Raw genomic sequence first — 21,068 nt, 5'->3', positions numbered from 1 at the left:
TTGATTTTACTGTTATTTACATCGAAAACGAGTATTCTAGAATTCAACATGCTCATAAAATTAAAACAAATTTTAATTAGCAAATTGTAACTAAATCCAAGATCAAATTTTAGCAAAAAATAATAATGTACCCATAACCATTATTTATTTACAATGATACTTTAAGGAGTCAAAATATGTGCTACCGAGGGGCAATCAGATACTCCTTCACTAAAACGAACAATTTTAACCAAACACTATCTCCAGAATAACTCTTATTCCTATTGTCTCTGGAATAACTCTTATTCCTATAGTCGTTTATTTATCATTTTTTATCAAGATCTTTACTAACAACTTAGTAATTCTTGTAAGTGTGACCCGCCATTTTCAGATCTTATAGGACGATATGAATTTTCCTCCAAAATAGAAAAAAAATCCAAGACGGAACGATAAGACCCTTTTCATTTTACTGAAGCCTGTGTTGTTCTAAATCCTATGTTACAACCCTCCGAGGAGATAGCCGTCACCAAACGACTAGCAAAGGGCCGCCTAAAGCAAACCAGCAGGCGCAACATAGGAATCTCATGGTTCAGGCTAATGGAGGAGACTATAGGATATATTGACACATATCCTTCACCCACTTACTATGAACTATTTCCTCCGTTTACCTTGATATTGACTCATACAAAACACTTTCCGAATTGAGACCACTTCCAGGGTGAGACGAAGCGTCATATGAATCTCACAGTGTAAACTATGTGGAGACGTGGCAGTTGAAATCTATATATTGAATAATAGACTAATGTTTGAACAACTTTCCCTTATTCACCGAAATCTAGATTTAAGCTAAAAAATACTTTCTGAATGGAGGTCACTTCTAGGTGACACGAAGTACCGCTTAAATCTGATTGTGAACTCTTAGAGACGTGAGAGCTAAAAATAACATATCGGATATGTTATTAATCTCCCACTGAATTTTTCTAATAACTCTATCATATAGAAGTTATTAAACTGGCACTGAAGTGTTCTATTTGGGTAGATTTATACTTAGGTTCTTTCGGCTAATAAAACAACCCTAAGTCTATGTGGTTTATCTAAGTATAACTCTTATAATTGGATTTTAACCTATGATGTCTAGCTGATAAACCATTTTTTTACATCACATCACTCACGTATGCTCATAAAACTGATTACTAGCACTCAATTATTCCGCCATAATCTCCAGGTAGGAGGTGTTCTGTAAACCGTCAATTTAAGTACCCCCAGCCTTAGACAAGATTATATACCGGTTGAGTTTGTAATCTAGGTTTTATAAGTTTTAACAATTAAAACAGGTGATCAACCTACGTGAACATGCAGCTATTGTTTATGAATTTTAAATGTCTAACCCAATTTTATAACAACTTATAAAACTTTAGACATGCTAAACATCCATAATATATATAAGGCATTCAATATTTAATATAACACTTATATTAAATACAAGAAAACCTAGCATGCATACTATATATTATAACAATTATAACATACTTTCAATGCATGTAACATGCTTCCTATGGTGAGGTTTTAAATCTAAATGGCATACTATATGCAAATAGAAGATTTATTTAATTATAACATACATCAAATGCATAAATAATTAAACACAGACTGATATGGTTTTAGTTTTCGCAAAAACAAGCAAACAGAAGCCTAACTATTACAATCAACTTCAAAACCATCTTTGAACCGTTCGAACCGCTCCAAATTGAACCCAAACACCTTGATCCGGACTGAATAAGTCTGAACCGTACCAGCCAAAACACTTTGAGGCTGAACCAGATTGGACCTTGAGAAAACCGGTCAAACCGACTACTCTCAGTCCAACCTCAAAGTCTTGCAAAGGTCGATCGTGTAGCGCTGAAGGCAATCATTTAGCTTCATTGCCTTGTGTTGTGAAGGACTACACGATCGCTTAGTGTTTTCTCTTATACACATCTAGATGTGTATAAGAGACAGGAGAAAACCGGTCAAACCGACTACTCTCAGTCCAACCTCAAAGTCTTGCAAAGGTCGATCGTGTAGCGCTGAAGGCAATCATTTAGCTTCATTGCCTTGTGTTGTGAAGGACTACACGATCGCTTAGTGTTTGCCACAACTAAACGATCGTTTAGCTTTATCGCATAAAACTACACGATCGCTTAATGTCTGCCGAAGCTACAAGATCGCTGAACTCCATCACTTAGCTATCACTTAGTTCTATTGTATACAACTAAATGATCACTTAACACCATTGCCTAGCACTTCATGTCATCGTTTAGTATCCGTTGTAGCTAAACGATCGCTTCGCTCCATCGTATAGAACATCATTGTGTCGCTTAACATTATGTCTACATGATCGCTTAGCTCCGCATCTAAACGATCGGTCAGCACTATCGCGTAGCACTTCATCGCATCACTTAGCATGCATCATAGCTAAACGATCATGTAGTACCATCGTATAGTAAATTCAATGTATCATTTAGTTCCCACGCCAAAGCTAAACGATCGCTTAGTGCTATCCTATAGCAAAATTGAACGCATCGTTTAGCTCTCGCAAGTACACGATCGTCTAACATTCAACATCACAACGACCAACACCTATTGCTATATGATCGTCTAGCTTTTCCTCACATCGTGTAACATCTGGAGCTAGACGATCACTTAGCAACTGAACCTCAACAACAATTTTGAGCAGAAGCTGAAAAACTGGAACAGCAGCTTGGCCTCCTTCACTTGTTTCTTCAATTACATCTTAATATCAACTCTAATGACTCCAAATAAATTATAGACTCTTGCTAACACATAAAAGCTCATCAAACAAGAGTCAATTACAAATCTAAATGAGAAATTAAAGGGAATTAAAATGCCAAAACTCAGAAAACCATATCAGTGCATCAGTTTCATATTTCTCATATAAAACACCCACCAAACAAAAAATTAAACCGAATTGAATGCTTATATGATGCTCTGATACCAATTATAGGATTGTATCAGCAATAGCGGAAACATAAGGATCATTTAAGCACTCTAATTCAATAATTTTAGCAAAATATAAAGTATGCTCTTGCAGAAAACAAGTGAGTTTCAAGACATACCTCTTGTAGAACTTCTTCAAAGCTCCTTCTCTAGCTGTTATCTTCTCCAAATCTGATTGCAGACTACCTCAAGATCTTTCCCACTATTCTCCTGATGCTCTAGATTGAGTTGTTGGACTCAAAACAAGCTTGAATCAAGGGATGAAGAAGAAAAGCTTACAACAGCAATCTTGATGAAGAACTCTTTCTTCAAACTGAATTTTCTCTAAACTTCTCTATAGATTTCATGCCTGATTTTCACTCCAATCTCTTCATTATATTGTAGATCAATATGCAAGGAGAGAGTTGCATGAGTTGCAGCTCATGCTTGGAGAAGACAATGCAAAGTGAATTCCATTTGAGTGAGCAACTAAGGAGATGGATAATGGAAAATCTTCTTTTTCCATTTGGTGTGATTTGCTTTTTTCTTTTTCAATTTTATTATAAAATAAAAAATGATTTTATAAAATCTATTTTGATTTTAAAACTGAAAAAAATAATTTATTTCATAAATTTATTATTAAATAAAACTTAATTAATGTAATATCAAATATTAAATTAATTTTAACACATATCCATCTTTATATATTTAAATCATATTTAAATATATAAATTCTCTTATTCCATTTAATTCTCAAATTAAACATGTAATTATATCTCATATAATTACTAATTCCCTTAATTCTAATTTGAACATTTCAAATTAACTTATCACGCTATTCTAGAGCTAGTCTATTACGAGCTAGTAGGGGGACCTCGCAGACCTACAGGTCATGGGCTCTAACGATCTGAGATTAATTGGCTAAACTCATTAGACCAGATTAATCCCCATTGGTTAACTAATGGGTCACTCCACTAAAGCCCATAGTTGCACTCCCTTCACTGTAGATATATTATGTCCACATGATTTAACCATAATCAGCAAGTCGACCCTTCACAGGTTGTTCGTAATAACACTAGGTCAAATATTTGTTTTACCCCCGAGATTATGTCTTATTCCTCAAGTCCTTACTGATCCTCTAATGAACAATTGGTTTGTGATCCAATCACTAAACCAAACTTTCTCAGCCCAGTGAGAGGGTGAGGCTCCTTGTTCAAGACCTTGATTCAGTACTTGAGAGAACAACCTTTCTTCTATCCCTAAATTGGGTAAGCGTGAACTCCATCTTGCACCCTATGTCCCCTGCTATCTATCCGGTCTTACCCTTGAAATGATTGAGTCGGTGTTTTTGAGCACTCCTCACCTATGCAAATCTAAGGGCAATCCCGAATAAACAGGTGTTCATAGTTAGCTCAAGATTAAGATCTTGTTACCTAGGTCATCTAGGTGAAATAGTCAGTCTTAAACAGTAAACAACGTTATAAAGTAAGAGTGGCTTATTTCTTGGTCCTGATCTTATGCAAACTCATTGCATACGACGCCCTCACTCCTCATGTCATAACATGTACGAATTAGGAACACATCAAATGTAGCACTTTACAACTCTTTGTAACTACAGAGTAGGCCGCATCCAATGGTGTTACCAAAATAAGGTACCCAACCTCATTCATGTACCATAGATCATTTTGACTATTTACTCGAACCTAATCCACTCTTATGTCTCCACATAAAGTTCAAGTACTCATACAATAGTCATGAGTCTTAGTTTATTGGATTTAGATTTTCGTACAATTTATGAAATCAATAATAAGTATATTGATTATAAAAAATGTTCATCATTTTACAAACTGCGAGTTTTAAGACATAAAACCCAACACTCCTCTTGTTTCATAAGTTCTAAATATGAGTTCTTTCAAACCTAGATTCAATTGACTTAGAACAATCTTTCGATTCATTCAAGTAATGCAAGTAGGCATACATAAAATAAGTTGATCGCACAATCCTTTTATTGCTTAGTTCGTGTTGGCTATATGCTTCTCAAGCCATAAAGTAATTTAGCTACTCATGATAATGATGGAGAAAATGAACAAAGGACAGAATAAATATGTATTCATATTGCAGACTTTGAACTTTTCAACATTAACAATATAACACAAATACGCTTTATGATAAAGAAAGGGATAGAGAATCAAGCTGTGGTGTGCAATGTCTTGCTTCTTCCGGCTTTAATGATGATTGCTTCACTCAAATATTGAAAAATCGAGCTTCTCTTATTCCACAAGAGTCCCAAGCTCTCACTACGATGTTTTTATGTTTGAACGAGAAGGATTTCTTTTTCTTTTTTTTTTTTTTTTAACAGAGTTTTCTTCTAAAAAACTTTTGTGTCTCTCGTGTTTCTTACATGGCAATTGCATGGGTATTTATAAGCGTCTGAGGATGACTTCTCTTCTCTCGCTCATGATTGTACTGATAAAGTGTATTAAATCTCGCTCAATCTGAGATATGAATTCCACCGCCCATGTCATATCAGGCTTCATCGCCTAAAGTTATCGACTTAACTGGTTATGCAATCGTGTGTTTGTTTCAGGTAGTTCTTGTTTGACCGCATTAGTGGACGTTATGCATTAAAATAGCGACATTAGCTCAAAATTCAGATAGATCAGGCGTTGAAGATGTATGATCTCATACTGTGATTATTTTATAAAGTCATTAGCAAAAATGTCGCACTTTTAGAGCTTTTTCTTATTCTTTTAGATGAGAGAGATAAAATAACTTGTATTTCTATAAGTTCTCATATTGCTACCATGCTTATATTTGATTGATAATGTATTCTCTCTTTTGGTAGCATTGAATTTTCTACAATAGATTTGCTATTATTTGGTGTCATTATTTGTTTTTAAAATAATTTGAGTTTATGTTATAATATTTGATATTTTAATATCTTAATTGTTAAAATTTTACTTGAACGATTTTATCTCTTTGGTTAGTATCAGTGTTTCTTACTAAAAGGAGAATGCTTGATTTTAGGGGGAGTTATACACTTTTTATTATGTGAATTTAATATATTTGATGATATTGACTCTCCATAGTGTCTTGTTATGTTAAGTGTATCCCTCTCATGCATATTGTTTATCCTTTTAGGGAAAGCTATTGTCCTTGGAGTAAAAGTTTATTTAAAAATTTATTTGATATTTCTATCCTCAAGTTGAACTATATATTAAATGTCTTTTTGTCCATCATGAAGGGAGTGTTCAACTGACTTTAAAAGGGGGAGAATTATGTGAAATTTGGTCTTAAATAGAATTGAGCTTGAGCTTGGTTAATTATTTAAGCCTTTTGAATTTAAGATATTGTTTGTTATATTTTTCTTAGAAAACATGTCGATATGACAAGAAATACAAAGTATGTGCTTGTGGTTTTAGAGGAAGCTTTCATGTCTTTGTTTTTTTTTTTTCTTAATTGTTCTTTTTTATTGATTCCAAAAAGGAGAGAGGTAGTAAGAGAAAAGAAAGTAACTTGTTATTGAAATATTTATTCTTTTCAAGTTAATAGAAATTATATGTGTGTTGAGTGTGATTCTTGTTCATATTTTATATCATACACCTCTTTTTATTTCATTTTTCTTGATTTGTTTATCATCATCAAAAATGGGGAGATTGTTGGCTTTTTGGACGTTAATCTAAAATTAATTAATTAATTAGTTGATATTTTGATGATAACAATCTTGCTTTTATTTATTAACAATTTTAGTGTTTTGAAGTGTCCATTGTAAAAGGCTTGGAACAACAGTTCCAACGTAATTTGAATTGCCCAAATCGAAACTCAAACGAAGAAGATATAGGCGAAACAAACTTAACGAAAAAATCTCGAGTTGATGACGTGACATATCATTAAAGTTGACTAATTGAAAGATGCCACTTGCAACATGGGAGGAATGACATATGATAGATTTTTTATTTTTGGATTGGTTTAAAATGAAAATGAGTTTAAAAAGAAAATGAATTTAATATTATTTTATGTTTGTGTCTAACGACTAGTTGGACACATGATGAACTTTTACTTTTTGTTGGATTTTAAAAGAAAATGATTTAAAAAAGTATATATTTATTATTATATTATATTATGTTTGTATCTAACGGCTAGTTGAGTTTAAATCTCCACCATTCAATTTGTTTTTCTAAGATCCAATTACCCAAATTAAATGTGGTTTCCAACAAATTTTTTTCTTTATTTAAACTCATTTTTCTCCACAATCTTAACAACAACAATCACATTAATTCTCAATCCTCTCCAAAAACACAAAGTCACCATTGTTGCTCTCTCCAAGTTTCAATTTTCTTCTTTTTCATCTTCTTTTTTAGAGAGATATTTTATGTTGTGGGGATTGATTTGTTGTGTGCTACAATTTGTAAATCTACTCTATTGATCCCAAAAAAAGAGTTATTATAACAGTTTGATCCTCAACCGTGGAAAGGATCGAGTTTATTCTTGCATACGAAAAAAGAACGTTGTAGCGGTTTGACTCTAAGCCATGGAAAGAGTCAAAGATTTCTAATGAAGTATCCAAGAGGAGCTTGGGAAGTGGATGCAGGTCGGTGTGCCGAACCACTATTAAAATTATCGGTGTTAATTTCCTTATCCTCTCCTATTTTAATTTTGCAATTAATTAGTTATTATATCTTATTGTTTGAAATTAATTGCAATACTTTTTCCTTAAATTAATTGCTTAATGTTTATTTAGGTTGGTTGAATTGATCGTTACATATCTCATACCAATCTCTTTATTAAAATCAAATTGGATGCTTAAAAGTGTTAGTTTTAATTACTTGGTTATTTTGGGTTGAATTTATTTATATGAATTTATTGTTTAAATTATTTATTAGCAAAAAGTTTATTAATTTGTTTAATTGGGTCCACTTAGTTAAAAAGTTTTAATTAGTTTGATTGAACCCTAGTCACCCTCCTCTAGGGTTACCATACCGATCCTACACATTTTTGGTATAATGTTACTCTTAATATTATATGAAAATAAGGAATTTGATCCAAAATCTGCTGAAGAATTTCGACATAGAAAAGATTGGCTTCAGTAGAAAGAACTAATCGGTGCATAATTAAACTTACTTTCAAAACGTTAAATTTATGGACTAGTAGCCCAGCACCAGAATGTGTCAAACTTGTGGGATACAAATGGATAGTTGTGAGAAAAGAAATGAAAATACAAACTTACTTTCAAAACGTTAAATTAAATTTATGGACCAGTAGCCCAGCACCAGATAAAAAGCAAGACTAGTTGCACAAAGTTTTTCACACAGACCTAGTATTAATTATAAGGAGACATACTCTCCACTGGTGAATGCAATTACACTAAAAATTTTAATTGGTCTGGCTGTGTATGAAAATTTGGATCTTTTGATAATAATATTTATATTAGAATCCCATAAGAACTTAAGATACCCGAAACATATAAATCAAGTTCCCGAGAATTGTATTCAGTAAAGTTACAAAGATCACTATATGGATTTAAGCATTTAGGACGGATATGGTACAATTTCCTGAGTGGATATTTGTTGAAAGAAAGATATCAAAATAATCTAATATGTCCGTATGTTTTTATATAGAAATCATAGTCAGGATTTGCTATTATAACTATGTATGTTGATGATTTAAATATAATTGAAACTCCTGAAGAGCTTTCAAAAGCAATAGAATATCTTAAGAAAGATTTTGAGATAAAAGATCTCGGAAAAACAAAGTTTTGTCTTGGCTTACAAATCAAGCATTTAGCATAAGGGATATATGTTCATCAGTCAACTTATATAGGAAATTTTTTTAAAACATTTTATATGAACAAAGCACATCTATTGAACATTTCAATGAAAGTCCATTCACTAGATGTGAAGAAAGAAATATTTTGACCTCGAGATGATAAAGACTAACTACTTAGTCCTAAAGTACCATATCATAGTGCAATTTGTGCACTTATGTATCTTGCTAATAATACAAGACTAGATATTACATTTTCAGTAAATTTATTAGCTAGATATAGTTCTTATCCAACAAAAGATATTTGAATGAAATTACGCATATACTCTGTTACCTCCTAGCAACAATTGGTATTGGTTTATTTTATTCAAATAAAATAAATTTTGATTTAGTTGGTTATGCAGATTCTGAATATATATCTAATCCACACAAATCTAGATCTCAAATAGGTTATCTGCTTACATGTGGAGGAACTGTTATATCATAGCAACCAGTGAAATAGACCATAACGGCTATGTCCCACCCCTTCCAAGATTACCCCTCTTAATCTAAGAAGAAATGGGAAGACAGCGATTGCCAACCCTCTTATGACAACTAATGTTTAACATACTCATGAAAATTTGTATCCTTAGCACCTGCTAAGCTTGATTAGCAGTTTATACTTCTCTAGGACTTACCATATGGTCTCAACAACACCTTGAAACATATAATTTATTGTTAATCGGTAATATCAACATCAACATACATAACAAAATCAGAAACGACACTTATATACAACACACCCCCCCCCTTCCTGTAATGGACATAAAACTAATAATAGAACATTATGAGCCACATGATGCGTTATTTTATGTGATGAAATTATGGAATAAAATGCGGTGATGGAAATGCGTTGAGCAACAAGTTTTCTCAGTGGAATCCAAGTATAAACCCCACTGAGTTTCCTGGTAAGTCCAGGGTCGAACTCATGGACTAGGGAAAACGGTATGCGGTGATAATTTTCCAAAAGATTTTGCGGTAACCGGTAAATCAAATAATTGTTTGGTATTATTGTTAGTGGTATAAAATAAATGTAGGCGGCGAATTTGAGAAAAGGTTGATTATGCGGTAGATACACTGAGTATGCGGAGGAATGGGTTGAGAACGTCTTTCGCTAGCGTTTCCTGGGAATGCATCAAACTATGTGATCATGCTACACTCATGCAACAACAAATCATTTTCCAATGCAAATACGGTGCTCCTAATTCTAGGACGCATGTGTTGAATGCAAAAATGTCCATAGAGCTTATTCCTAAGTATCTACACTTTTCCTATGCGATGATGCAAGATGCACACAAAGACAAGGTAACTGCATACAATCATATCTTATCTCTAAGATGCATGCGATGCGTTGATAGCAAACAGTGCTTATTCCTAAGCTCCTATCTCTTGATTATGCGTTCTAATCTGACTTTCCCGAGCCTAGATTCTAATCTGACTTTTTCAAGCCTAGATCCTATCCTTAGACTACCCTTCCGAGTATCTCTAATGGACGAACGATGCATACATAATACAAGATAATCACATAGAATGAATATCCCCAGTTATGCTAGCCAAGTACTTCTCAACCCATTAGATAGATTTAGCTACTCATGCGTAATAAATAGAGAGTAAATAGATATAAAAAAGTAAATTCCATTTCGATAGATAAGTTTAAGTACAAAATGAAAATGGAAGATAAGGATATAGAGCCTGGTAGCAATCCCTTGCTTCCCAAGGCTTTTACACTATCAACTCTATTCTATTCGAAAGATATTCCTGCTTCTGTAGGAGCTGGCCCTCTCTCTGATCTCGATGCTTCCGGCACTCTTTCAAGTTCACTGGAACGATCTATCAGCACAATCTCGCCTCTCTCGCTTCCGCCTTGAAGAAAAACTAAGAACAAAGATAATCTATCTATCTAAGGAGAAAATTATCTAAGTATTCGAACTATCCAAACTCCTTTGCTAAAGGTTGCCTTCGATATTTATAGAGTTTCGGGGAGAAAGGCGGCTTCTCTCTTATGATTGCACAGATGAGATGACTTTAATTCTCTGACTGATGCGCCGAATATTTGTCACCGAAAAGCTTAGTGTACTTGTTATCGTTAGTGGCTTGTCAACTTAATTCGGACTCAACCGTCATTAGCTTTCTGTCCCATCGTGATTAATTATGTTTTTCACCCAGATGCACCTACCAAGTTACGCCAGCTTTATGTGGCAATCCTTCTTAAGCAGATGTTTGCGAGCACAAATCACCGCAACGCCTTGCAGTAACACTGCGCTCGACCGTTGCTTTCTTGTGATCGCTCTTTTCGCTTTGCGTCAACGCATACTCTACACAAAAATACAAAAGTTAATTGTTTTTATGTGATGAACGCATGCGACCACAATGTTGCAAACTTAATGCTTTTTGGACGCAATCTTATATATTTTATCAACGCAAACCTGCATTGTTTAATAACTTAGCACTGTAATAACGTGCATTTCTGCCCGTTATCACACCCCCAAATTTAAACAATGCTCGTCCTCAAGCATAAGCTAAGGATTTCCTTTAGAAAGTCGACCGCAATTTCTTTTCCTAGATTTCTCAAGGATAATTCATTCAAATCCTATATACCAAAATTTCCTTAATTCTTATTCAAGTCTCTTCTTAAAATATTTTTAAGACCTAGGGACCACAAGTTTAACCTTCAAAAAGAACTTTACTAGATTCCAGGACATCGCATGATTTATTTGAAAAAAACTTTTTCACTGGGGTGTTAATTGATTTTTATCGTTGCATATTTTTTACATTGTTATTTTTCTCTGACCTTACGCTGATCCAAGTGCTTCGCTTTCGTTTTGGCTTGCCACCACGTGTGTCATGCGGACATCCAACTACGAGCAAGGCGCTCTTTCTCAATCCAAACTCATACCTACTTGGCAGCGGAGTTGCGGTCATTTATTTATGCGTTGATCCTGGCGACTTACTTTCGTTTTGGCTTGCCCCTACGTGTGTCATGCGGACAGCCAACTACGGGTAAGTGCCTTCACAACTTAACTCTTATCAACATAGGTTTCCCCATTGCGTTGACAGTGGAGTTGTTATTCCCAATTTTTTTTTTTTAAATAGCAAGGTCGAAAAATGAATACCTCACCCTCAAATTTAAAATGCGGCAATGTCCTCATTGCCAATAGATTGAAAGAAGTCATGCAATGTTCTTAGGAAGTTTGGTAAAGGGTCAGTTTGAAAGAAAGCTAGCAGACCACTAACTTCTAGAAATATTTCATGAGGTGACTGTCCTAAAATTAAGTTGACTCTAGTATATAAGAAAAAATAGATGCAAGTATTTCATCATTGAAATCATAATTGGCAAAGAAAAAGCATGCGGTGACTTACTAAATTTATTAATGTTAAATGATTGCGGTAATCAAAGAGGATGCGATGATAAAATTTCAAAATTAAAATGCAATGAGATAGTGCAGAATTTGGAATAAAGTGAAGGAAAAATACAACTCCAAAATTTGCGTTGTCGCCCGTATTGTTTGTTGACGCATCCTGCTTTGCGGCGATCTACTTCCTTTGGATTGCGGTGACAGAATAAAGTAGTTGCATCTTCGTGCAGCGCCTCCGCAATCGTGCACTGCGATCGTTGAAAGAAAAACATTGAAAAGGTCAAATAATATTAAACAAAACAAAATCTTTTACCACAATCGTTTAGCACGATCGCTTTTTTTTTTTTTTTAGAACAAGAAGTATGTGATAACAGATAATAACAAAGTGATGAAAGTTCATGAAGTATTAATGTAGGCCAAGGGTATTCAAAAGGTTTGCATCCCTGATGAGGTTGAATCACCTAATAACTCAGGCACTGCTTATTCCAAGCTGGTCTTTTCACGTCCACGGTGGCTTTTTCTTCTTTTCCCGATCTTCCGGAATCTTGATTGCCTTAATCCGGAGTTTTTCCCTATTGATGTTCATTATGATCTCCCCCTTGTGCACATCAATTTGAACGTGACCGGTTAAGAGGAATAGTCGTCCCAATATGATGGGCGCATCTTTGTCCGCTTTATAATCCAAAATGATGAAGTCTGCCGGCAAGATGAATTTATCAATTGAGATTGTGGCATCTTTCAACTCTCCCTCGGGATGTATTCGGGATCTGCCCGCAAGTAGGAGAGTCTCTGTCGTGGGCGTGAGTGTACCAATATTCAATCGTTTGAATTGATAGCGGCATTATGTTTATACTCATCATCGTAGTCATTTGGTTCTGAAGGGATGCGATGGCCCCGTTGTTTACGTCATTGTTTCCAATTCTTAATCTTTGATCACTTTCTTGCCAGTCCTCGTGATTTTTGGAAATGCGATCAAGTATATTTTTGGCTTCCTCATATGTTTTGTAGATCAGACCACCAGCTACTGCCGCATTGGCAGCGGTCTGCGAAGCAGGGTTCGTCCTTGATAAAAGATCTCCATTTGCAAGCAGTCTGGTAAGCCGTTATGTGGACAGTCTCTTACCAGCCTCTTAAACCTCGCCCAAGCATCACTGAGTGATTCGTCAATTTCTTATTCAAAATTCATTATTAATTTCCTTCTCCGGGCATTCTCGGTTGGTGGGAAATACTTTTTCATAAACTTTTCCACCACTTGTTCCCATGAAGTTATCTCCCCTGGTTCGAGAGAATACGCCCATTTTCTCACTTGATCGCATAAGGAAAATGGGAACAAAGTGAGTCGAACTTCCTCGGTGGAGATATTTGGGAATACAAAAGTGTTGCAGATTTCTATGAAGCTCTGGAGGTAGGCGTGCGGGTCTTCGCCACATCTCCCTCCAAACTGCCCAGCAGCTTGGATCATCTGCAGCATTACCGATTTCATTTCAAACCTTGATCCGTCTAATGCTGGCCTCATGATTCCTGGAGAGAAATCATAGACATTGGGCGACGCATAGTTCCGAATGGGTCTATTGCGGTCATTCGCCAAAAAGATGGGGTTGGCCATTATATTGTTTGCGTTTGCGGCCCTTTCTTCCAGTTGTTCCACCAGTCTTAGGGTTCTGTCTTGTTGTTGGCGGTTGTCTTTTAACCGTCGTCGAAACGTCCTCTCAATCTCCAGGTCGTAATTCGCCAGAGATTGAGAGCTGCAAAGAAATCAGAAAAATTACCGTTAGCACACTGATTTGTCGAAGTCCCCAGCAACGGCGCCAAAAACTTGATGCGTTATTTTATGTGATGAAATTATGGAATGAAACACGGTGATGGAAATTCGTTGAGCAACAAGTTTTCTCAGTGGAATCTAAGTATAAACCCCATTGAGTTTTCTGGTAAGTCTAGGGTCGAACTCAGGGACTAGAAAAAAGACTTTACAGTGATAATTTTCCAAAAGACTTTGCGGTAACTGGTAAATCAAATAATTGTTTGGTGTTGTTGTTTAGGGTATAAAATAAATGTATGCGGCAGATTTGAGAAAAGATCGATTATGTAGTAGATACACTGAGTATGCGGAGGAACAGGTTGAGAAGGTTTTTCACTAGCGTTTCCCAGGAATGCGTCAAACTATGCGATCATGCTACACTCATGTAACAGCAAATAATTTTCCAATGCAAATGTGGTGCTTCTAGTTCTAGGACGTATGTGTTGAATGCAAAAATGTCCATAAAGCTTATTCCTAAGTCTCTACTCTTTTCCTATGCGATGATGCAAGATGTACACAAAGATAAGGTGACTGCACACAATCATATCCTATCTCTAGGATGCATGCGATGCGTTGATAGCAAACAATGCTTATTCCTAAGCTTCTATCTCTTGATTATGTATTCTAATCTGGCTCTCCCGAGCCTAGATTCTAACCTGACTTTTCCAAGCCTAGATCCTGTCCTTAGACTACCCTCTCTAGTATCGCATAGAATGAATATCCTCAATTACGCTAGCTAATTACTTCTCAACTCATTCGACAGATTTAGCTACTCATGCCTAATAAACAGAGAGTGAACAGATATAAAGAAGTAAATTCCATTTTGATAGATAAGTTTTAAGTACAAATTGACAATGGAAGATAGGGATGGAGAGCCTGGCAGCAATCTATCAACTCTATTCTTTTCAAAAGATATTCCTGTTTTCGTAGGAGCTAGCCCTCTCTCTGATCTCGACACTTCCGGCACTCTTCCAAGTTCACCGGAACGATCTATCGGCACAATCTCGCTTCGCTCGCTTCTGCCTTGAAGGAAAACTAAGAACAAGGCTAATCTATCTATCTTAGGATAAGATTATCTAAGTATCTGAACTATCTGAACTATCCAAACTCCTTTGCTGAAGGTTGCCTTCAGTATTTATAGATCTTTGGGGGTAAAGGCGGCTTCTCTCTTATGATTGCACAGATGGGATGGATGTAATTCTCTTACTGATGCGCTGAATATTTGTCACCGAAAAGCTGAGTGTACTTGTTATCGTTAGCGGCTTGTCAACTTAATTCGGACTCGACTGTCATCAGCTTTCTTTCCCATCGTGATTAATTATGCTTTTCACCCAGATGCGCCCACCAAGTTGCGTCGGCTCTATGCGAAAATCCTTCTTGAGCAGGTGTTTTCGAGCACAAATCACCGCAAAGCCTTGCGGTAACACTGCGCTCGACCGTTGCTTTCTTGTGATTGCACTTTTCGCTTTGCGTCAACGCATATTCTGCACAAAAATACAAAATTTTACTATTTTTATGTGATGAACGCATGCGACCGCAATGTTACAAACTTAATGCTTTTTGGATGCAATCTTATATATTTTATCAACGCAAACCTGTATTGTTTAATAACTTAGCACTGTAATAACGTGCATTTCTGCCCGTTATCACCACCTAACTTCAATCTTCTTGAGGGCCTAAGAAGTGACTGACTAGCAGAACTGCTAGACTTCGGGACATTGGCCACTACCTTGGGAGGAAAACATTTTTAAAGTGTGAGCCGGAAAGCCTAGTGAATGACTATTTTAAGTAAAACATACTTTAAATCATATTTAACGTAAACATGCTTATCAAAGAAACTTCATTATTTAAAAACATAGATCATGCAATCAACATTCATTTCAAGGCATGTGTTGGAGAAAATCATGATATAATAACTTCACATGAAATGCCTAAGCATTAGGAATCATTCATAAAAGTTGCGTTAACACTTATTAAAACTTGTCACTCATTGTCTTAAGCTACTTATCCAAGGGGTTGTACATCTCTCCTATTTGTGTTTGCCCTTAAAAGGAAAGGTCCCTTGGTCAATATACTTAGTTCCCTTTTGAGCTTAACGCATAGCTTAACTTTATCATATACTAGTAGTTATCACATCATAGCTAAGTTCGGCGCATCAAAACCATCCTTAGTGCATCGACTATCCTTAGCCATCTTACTTTATAACTTGGTTGATAATTGAAAATCCTTTCTCAAGGTGCTCGATAACTATTGAAACACTTCTCTGTCTATGCAATATACTCAGATTGTCTTCGTTGTGGTTTGGTTATGCTGTATACGTTAACGTATAACATCACTAAGTCAACTGCTTGCTTGTTCTTCGTATGCAATTGCCTGCTTATTCATCCACAACATCATTCCCAATCCAAACTTCCATATTTCATAACTTCAATTCTAACATTCGTTTAACTAAACTCCTTTTAAAGAAAATGCTCATAAACATCTTAACTTTTGCTTACCTTAGAATTTAAGCATCATTTCCTCTAGAATCGATCATAAATCCCCCAAATTCTCCTTTAGTTGGTTGAGAGTTCTTCAACTTTCAAAGTCTTTAGATGGCAACAACATTCCTTCACTTAGGCATTAGAAAATTTTGGTAAAACAGTCTTCTTCTTAGTTAAGCCTATTTATACTTGGGCTTGCATGAGGAGTTTACTTAATTAATTGCCACTTGGCTTACTTATCCCTTCATGGACGTTTACGAGGTTAGATCTAGCTTACTTACTCATTAATTATGCTAAATTCCTCAACTTAAGCTTCATCACATGGTTTTGCAGTCACTCAAGCCTTCTCCCTTCAATGCATGACCTTCTGCTACATCACTTGCCAACTTAACCCTCATCAGTGGCATCCAAAGTTGGTCACATAAATCCTTCATACCACTTTTTGTACTTAGCCATAACGTCCTGCTTCTTGGACCTCTGGCCGTATCATTCAGTCGGACTGGCTACAGACGCCTCATAGTTCCAACGCATGGAACCTTCTATCTTTCCAAAATTTTAACTTGTTTCTACTTCACCCGAGAACGCAAAATTCTACACATAATATATTTTTTTACCCTTTTCCAGCTTACCATTGGTATTCTCCACCCTCTACGCGTTGACCAGATTACAACCTGAACACATATAGTCATAACACTTAGAAAATTTTCCTTCTCTTGCATTTCAAACGCATCATTCACTATACTTAACTTACTTACTCCATTAATATTAATTCACATTTTAACTCATAATTAAGAGATCTTAAACTTGATTAGCTAGTAAAACATGTTCAAAGATTTACATGCTACTTCCTCAAATCATACTGAAATTCTTGCAATTCAGAGGCAAGTCCAGAATGTGTATGGCTAAGATAAATGACTCAACACATTCATGGAACATGTGGTTTGTCTTCTAGTAAAAGTCTTCCAACAATATTAGACGAAGAAAACACAATATGCATAGCCTAAATCAAAGGAGAATATATTAAAGGAGATAAAACAAAACATACTTCACCAAAGTTTTTCTACACTCATGATCTCAAAGAAAATGGCATCATCACTGTAGAACAAAGTTTGTTCAAAGGATAACCTGACAGATTTATTTACAAAATCATTACCGACTGCAACCTTTGAAAAATCGGTGCACAACATTGGAATGTGACGATTTAGAGATATCAAGTGATGTTCCCATGAGGGGAGCATATTAGTAAAGTTTTAATGAGACATATTTCATATATATAATGGACATCTAAGGGAAAGATTATAAATATTCTAAAATATGTGTAATGTGGATGTCAATGCTTAGTATCTTACAAAACCAAATGTCAATATTCGTAAGCCCCACGTGCCACTTTAAGTTATAATAATCTATGTTCGGGGTGTTGAATATTTTAGTCTTTGTAAAAAATAGTAAATACTGTAACAAAGAGTTAATGACAAAAATATTAAATACTGTAACAAAGAGAGAATGATAAGAAATGGTATACTCTAATAAAGAAAGATTTGAAATAATAATATTTAAGTTTAGATTGTAATAATTGGTGGAGACATGAATATGACCCACTTCACCCACTTAAAGTTGGGGGCCTAAACACCTGTTAGCTATGTATATAATAGCAAATAAAATGGATATTATTAACACTAATCACTGAAAAAACATATTTTTGAAAAGTCATATAATGAAAAAAGATAATATTTGGGTGCATCTTCTACCAAGATGCAACACACCCATTTATATACATTTTCTCTCGTCACTTGAAAAAAAAACTAAAATGTTTCAAAAAAGAAAATAAAATAATTTATCTCATGACAAATTTTGTTTGAATAATTTAGTGGTATACACGAAAATATATAACTTTTGATACGCACCTAAATATTTTTGTACTACAAAATGGATATGGACACCATAAAAGAAATTTAACTTTACACGCACGCTTGCCATTACAAAATTCTTTTGCCTCTTTCTTTTTAAATATTATTTCTCTTGCCTAGTTGACATGAACAGTGGATTACAACCAATATCTAGTGGACACTTGCACAACTTAATATTATATTGGGAAAAAACAACAATAAACTAAATAAAAGAAAGCAAGCAATATTGACTTGGTTTTATAAACACATCCAACTTCCACTGTATAGCCTCCGAATTAATTTGACTATGGTGGCTAAAACTAAAAAGTAAACGATGAATATTATTAAGAATGCAACTACATGATAAAGAAAGAAAAAGTATCCATTTATACATCTAAAATTTGGAGTTGTATCAATTTAAACCTTAAACTTTCATGAGTACATTAATTTAAATCATAAGCTTTTATAAGCGTATTCAAATAAAATATAACAAATGGTTTAAATTATTATATTTATAAAAATTTAGAGTTTAAATTAATACCACCGTTAAAATTTATGAGTATAAATTGATATATTTACAGTAGCATATAAAGAGAAAAAAAAGTAGAATGTAGAGTTAAAATGTACGGAATGTAGGTAGCATTGGAAAAATAATGAATAATAAAGTTAAAGAAAATGGGAGAGGAGAAGTGCTAGGAAACGCGTTCAATGGGGCAGCTAAGAAAAATAAAATATGAATTTATACATTATATTAACAAGTCAACAACAAGTAAGAACCGTGTGAAAAGTTTTTCCACACACACAGACAGTAGAGAATCCCAGATTTTCTAATTTTACTCGGCAAAATCCCATCTCTTTCACTCTCATCCATCTTCTTTGATATATATATATACACACACACACACACACAGTTATTCTAATAAAAGGAAGGAAATTAATTATTAAAATTAAAAGTAAAATAAATGGATGATCAGGTAATAATTGGTGGAGAAGAGGAGGAGATTTTACCAGGGTTCCGATTCTTTCCGACGGAGGAGGAATTAGTATCGTTTTATTTACACAACCAACTTCAAGGGCGGCGTAAGGATATGCACCGTGTGATTCCGGTGGTCGATATTTATGCCATTGAGCCATTCGATCTCTCTAGTACGGAATGTAGTGTACTAATGTAATTGATTAATTAATTGATTAACGTATGTAATTAATTTAATTAATTTTTGCAGGGTATTCAGGGCAAAGGTCTAGGAGGGACAGTGAGCAGTGGTTTTTCTTTGTGAAACAGCAAGAGAGAGAAGCGAGAGGAGGGAGAGCAAACAGAACGACGTCGTCTGGTTCTGGGTATTGGAAGGCCACCGGGTCACCGTCTTATGTGTACTCTTCACACAATAAGGTAATCGGAGTTAAGAAAACCATGGTGTTTTACAGAGGAAAAGCTCCCACTGGAAATAAAACTAAGTGGAAAATGAACGAGTATAAAGCCATTCAAAACATTCCTCCTCATTCTCCTTCCTCTTCCACTCCCATACCCCAGGTAAATTTTAAAATTTTAATTTTCTTTTTATAGGAGTTTATCAGTAGTAAAAATTGTTAGAAATAATTTGCAAAATTTCCTTTTTTTCCCTCATTTTAATTTCCAAATAACCAACTAATATTATTTATTATTATCATTATTACTATTATTTTAAAATATGTGAGGAATAAACAAAAAATTAATGGGATGCAGTTACGGCATGAGTTCAGTTTGTGCCGAGTTTACGTGGTGTCGGGAAGCTTTCGAGCATTTGATCGACGGCCATTAGAAGCTTGCAATTGATCAACTCGCATACCATAAGGAACTTGATGTTCAAATAAACAAGGACCTTTTTCCACGTAATGCTTTACATTATTATTATTATTATTATTATTATTTTAAGTTGTCATTTATCATTCATTTTTATCTTATAATACCCAACACGTCCATTTTTCTCAAATTTTTCACCACGAAAATAAATACACCTTCGGTTAAAATCGTTATAATTGTGCAGCCCAATTAATATCTTTATGTACGTATGAAAGTTGAATGATTAAACTGTACTTTTGTTTCTTCCATTTACCAATTAATTGTGCGTTTGTTTTTAATATGTTTATTTTAAGTTATCAATTCCAATTGATTTTAGCATATATCCCAAAATTTACGTGATGCTAACGTGTAAAGTTACATTAATACCTCGGCTCTAAATAAATTAATTAATATTTATACAATTAATTTTGCAGTCAAATATTCGATTCTTCTTTAACTCACATGTTAAATAATAATGATAAGCTAAGTTTTCTGTCAAAAAAATTAATAAAAATATTGCAAAAATTAACTAAGCTGTGGATAAAATATCTATACTATACTTCCTCTCTAGATTCAAATTCTCAAATCCTATCTGATGGAATAATACTCACAAAGGAAAGAAGAAAATACTAGAATTGATAAATTCAAAATACAACCGGTGGCAGAGCTAGGATATATAGGAGGGCATTATATGTACAAGATCGGATAGTTCTTCTATATTGATTTTTGTATAAGATTGATTCAAAATCCAAAACATTTTTCTTCTTTGAGGAGGATGTCTTTATAGTTTCTATTGTTGTTTTTTCTTTTATAATATCTCTCCATATAAATTTTGAATTAACTCTAGTATTAATAATAAGAATATTACATTCTATTACATAGATTTAAAAGCATAAAAACTTAAAGTCTAAGACGATTTTAAAACTTACTTGTTGAGTTCGTATATCCAAATGAGTGACATCAAATAAT

The 21,068-nt window shown here is 34.5% G+C and overlaps 1 protein-coding gene across 1 annotated transcript; it reads left to right on the top strand.

The window, feature by feature from the left end:
- Positions 1 to 19,179: 19,179 nt before the first annotated feature.
- On the top strand, positions 19,180 to 20,865 carry LOC120088773 (NAC domain-containing protein 90-like). Its single transcript, XM_039046211.1, has 3 exons — positions 19,180 to 19,426; positions 19,504 to 19,811; positions 20,004 to 20,865. Exons 1-3 carry the CDS (start codon positions 19,243 to 19,245, stop codon positions 20,091 to 20,093), a joined length of 582 nt encoding a protein of 193 aa, XP_038902139.1. The 5' UTR covers positions 19,180 to 19,242; the 3' UTR covers positions 20,094 to 20,865.
- Positions 20,866 to 21,068: the final 203 nt, after the last annotated feature.

This window comes from Benincasa hispida, chromosome 10 (assembly GCF_009727055.1).
Source record: "Benincasa hispida cultivar B227 chromosome 10, ASM972705v1, whole genome shotgun sequence".
Classification (NCBI taxonomy): Eukaryota; Viridiplantae; Streptophyta; class Magnoliopsida; order Cucurbitales; family Cucurbitaceae; genus Benincasa; species Benincasa hispida.
This window is presented reverse-complemented; position numbering and strand designations above follow the sequence as displayed.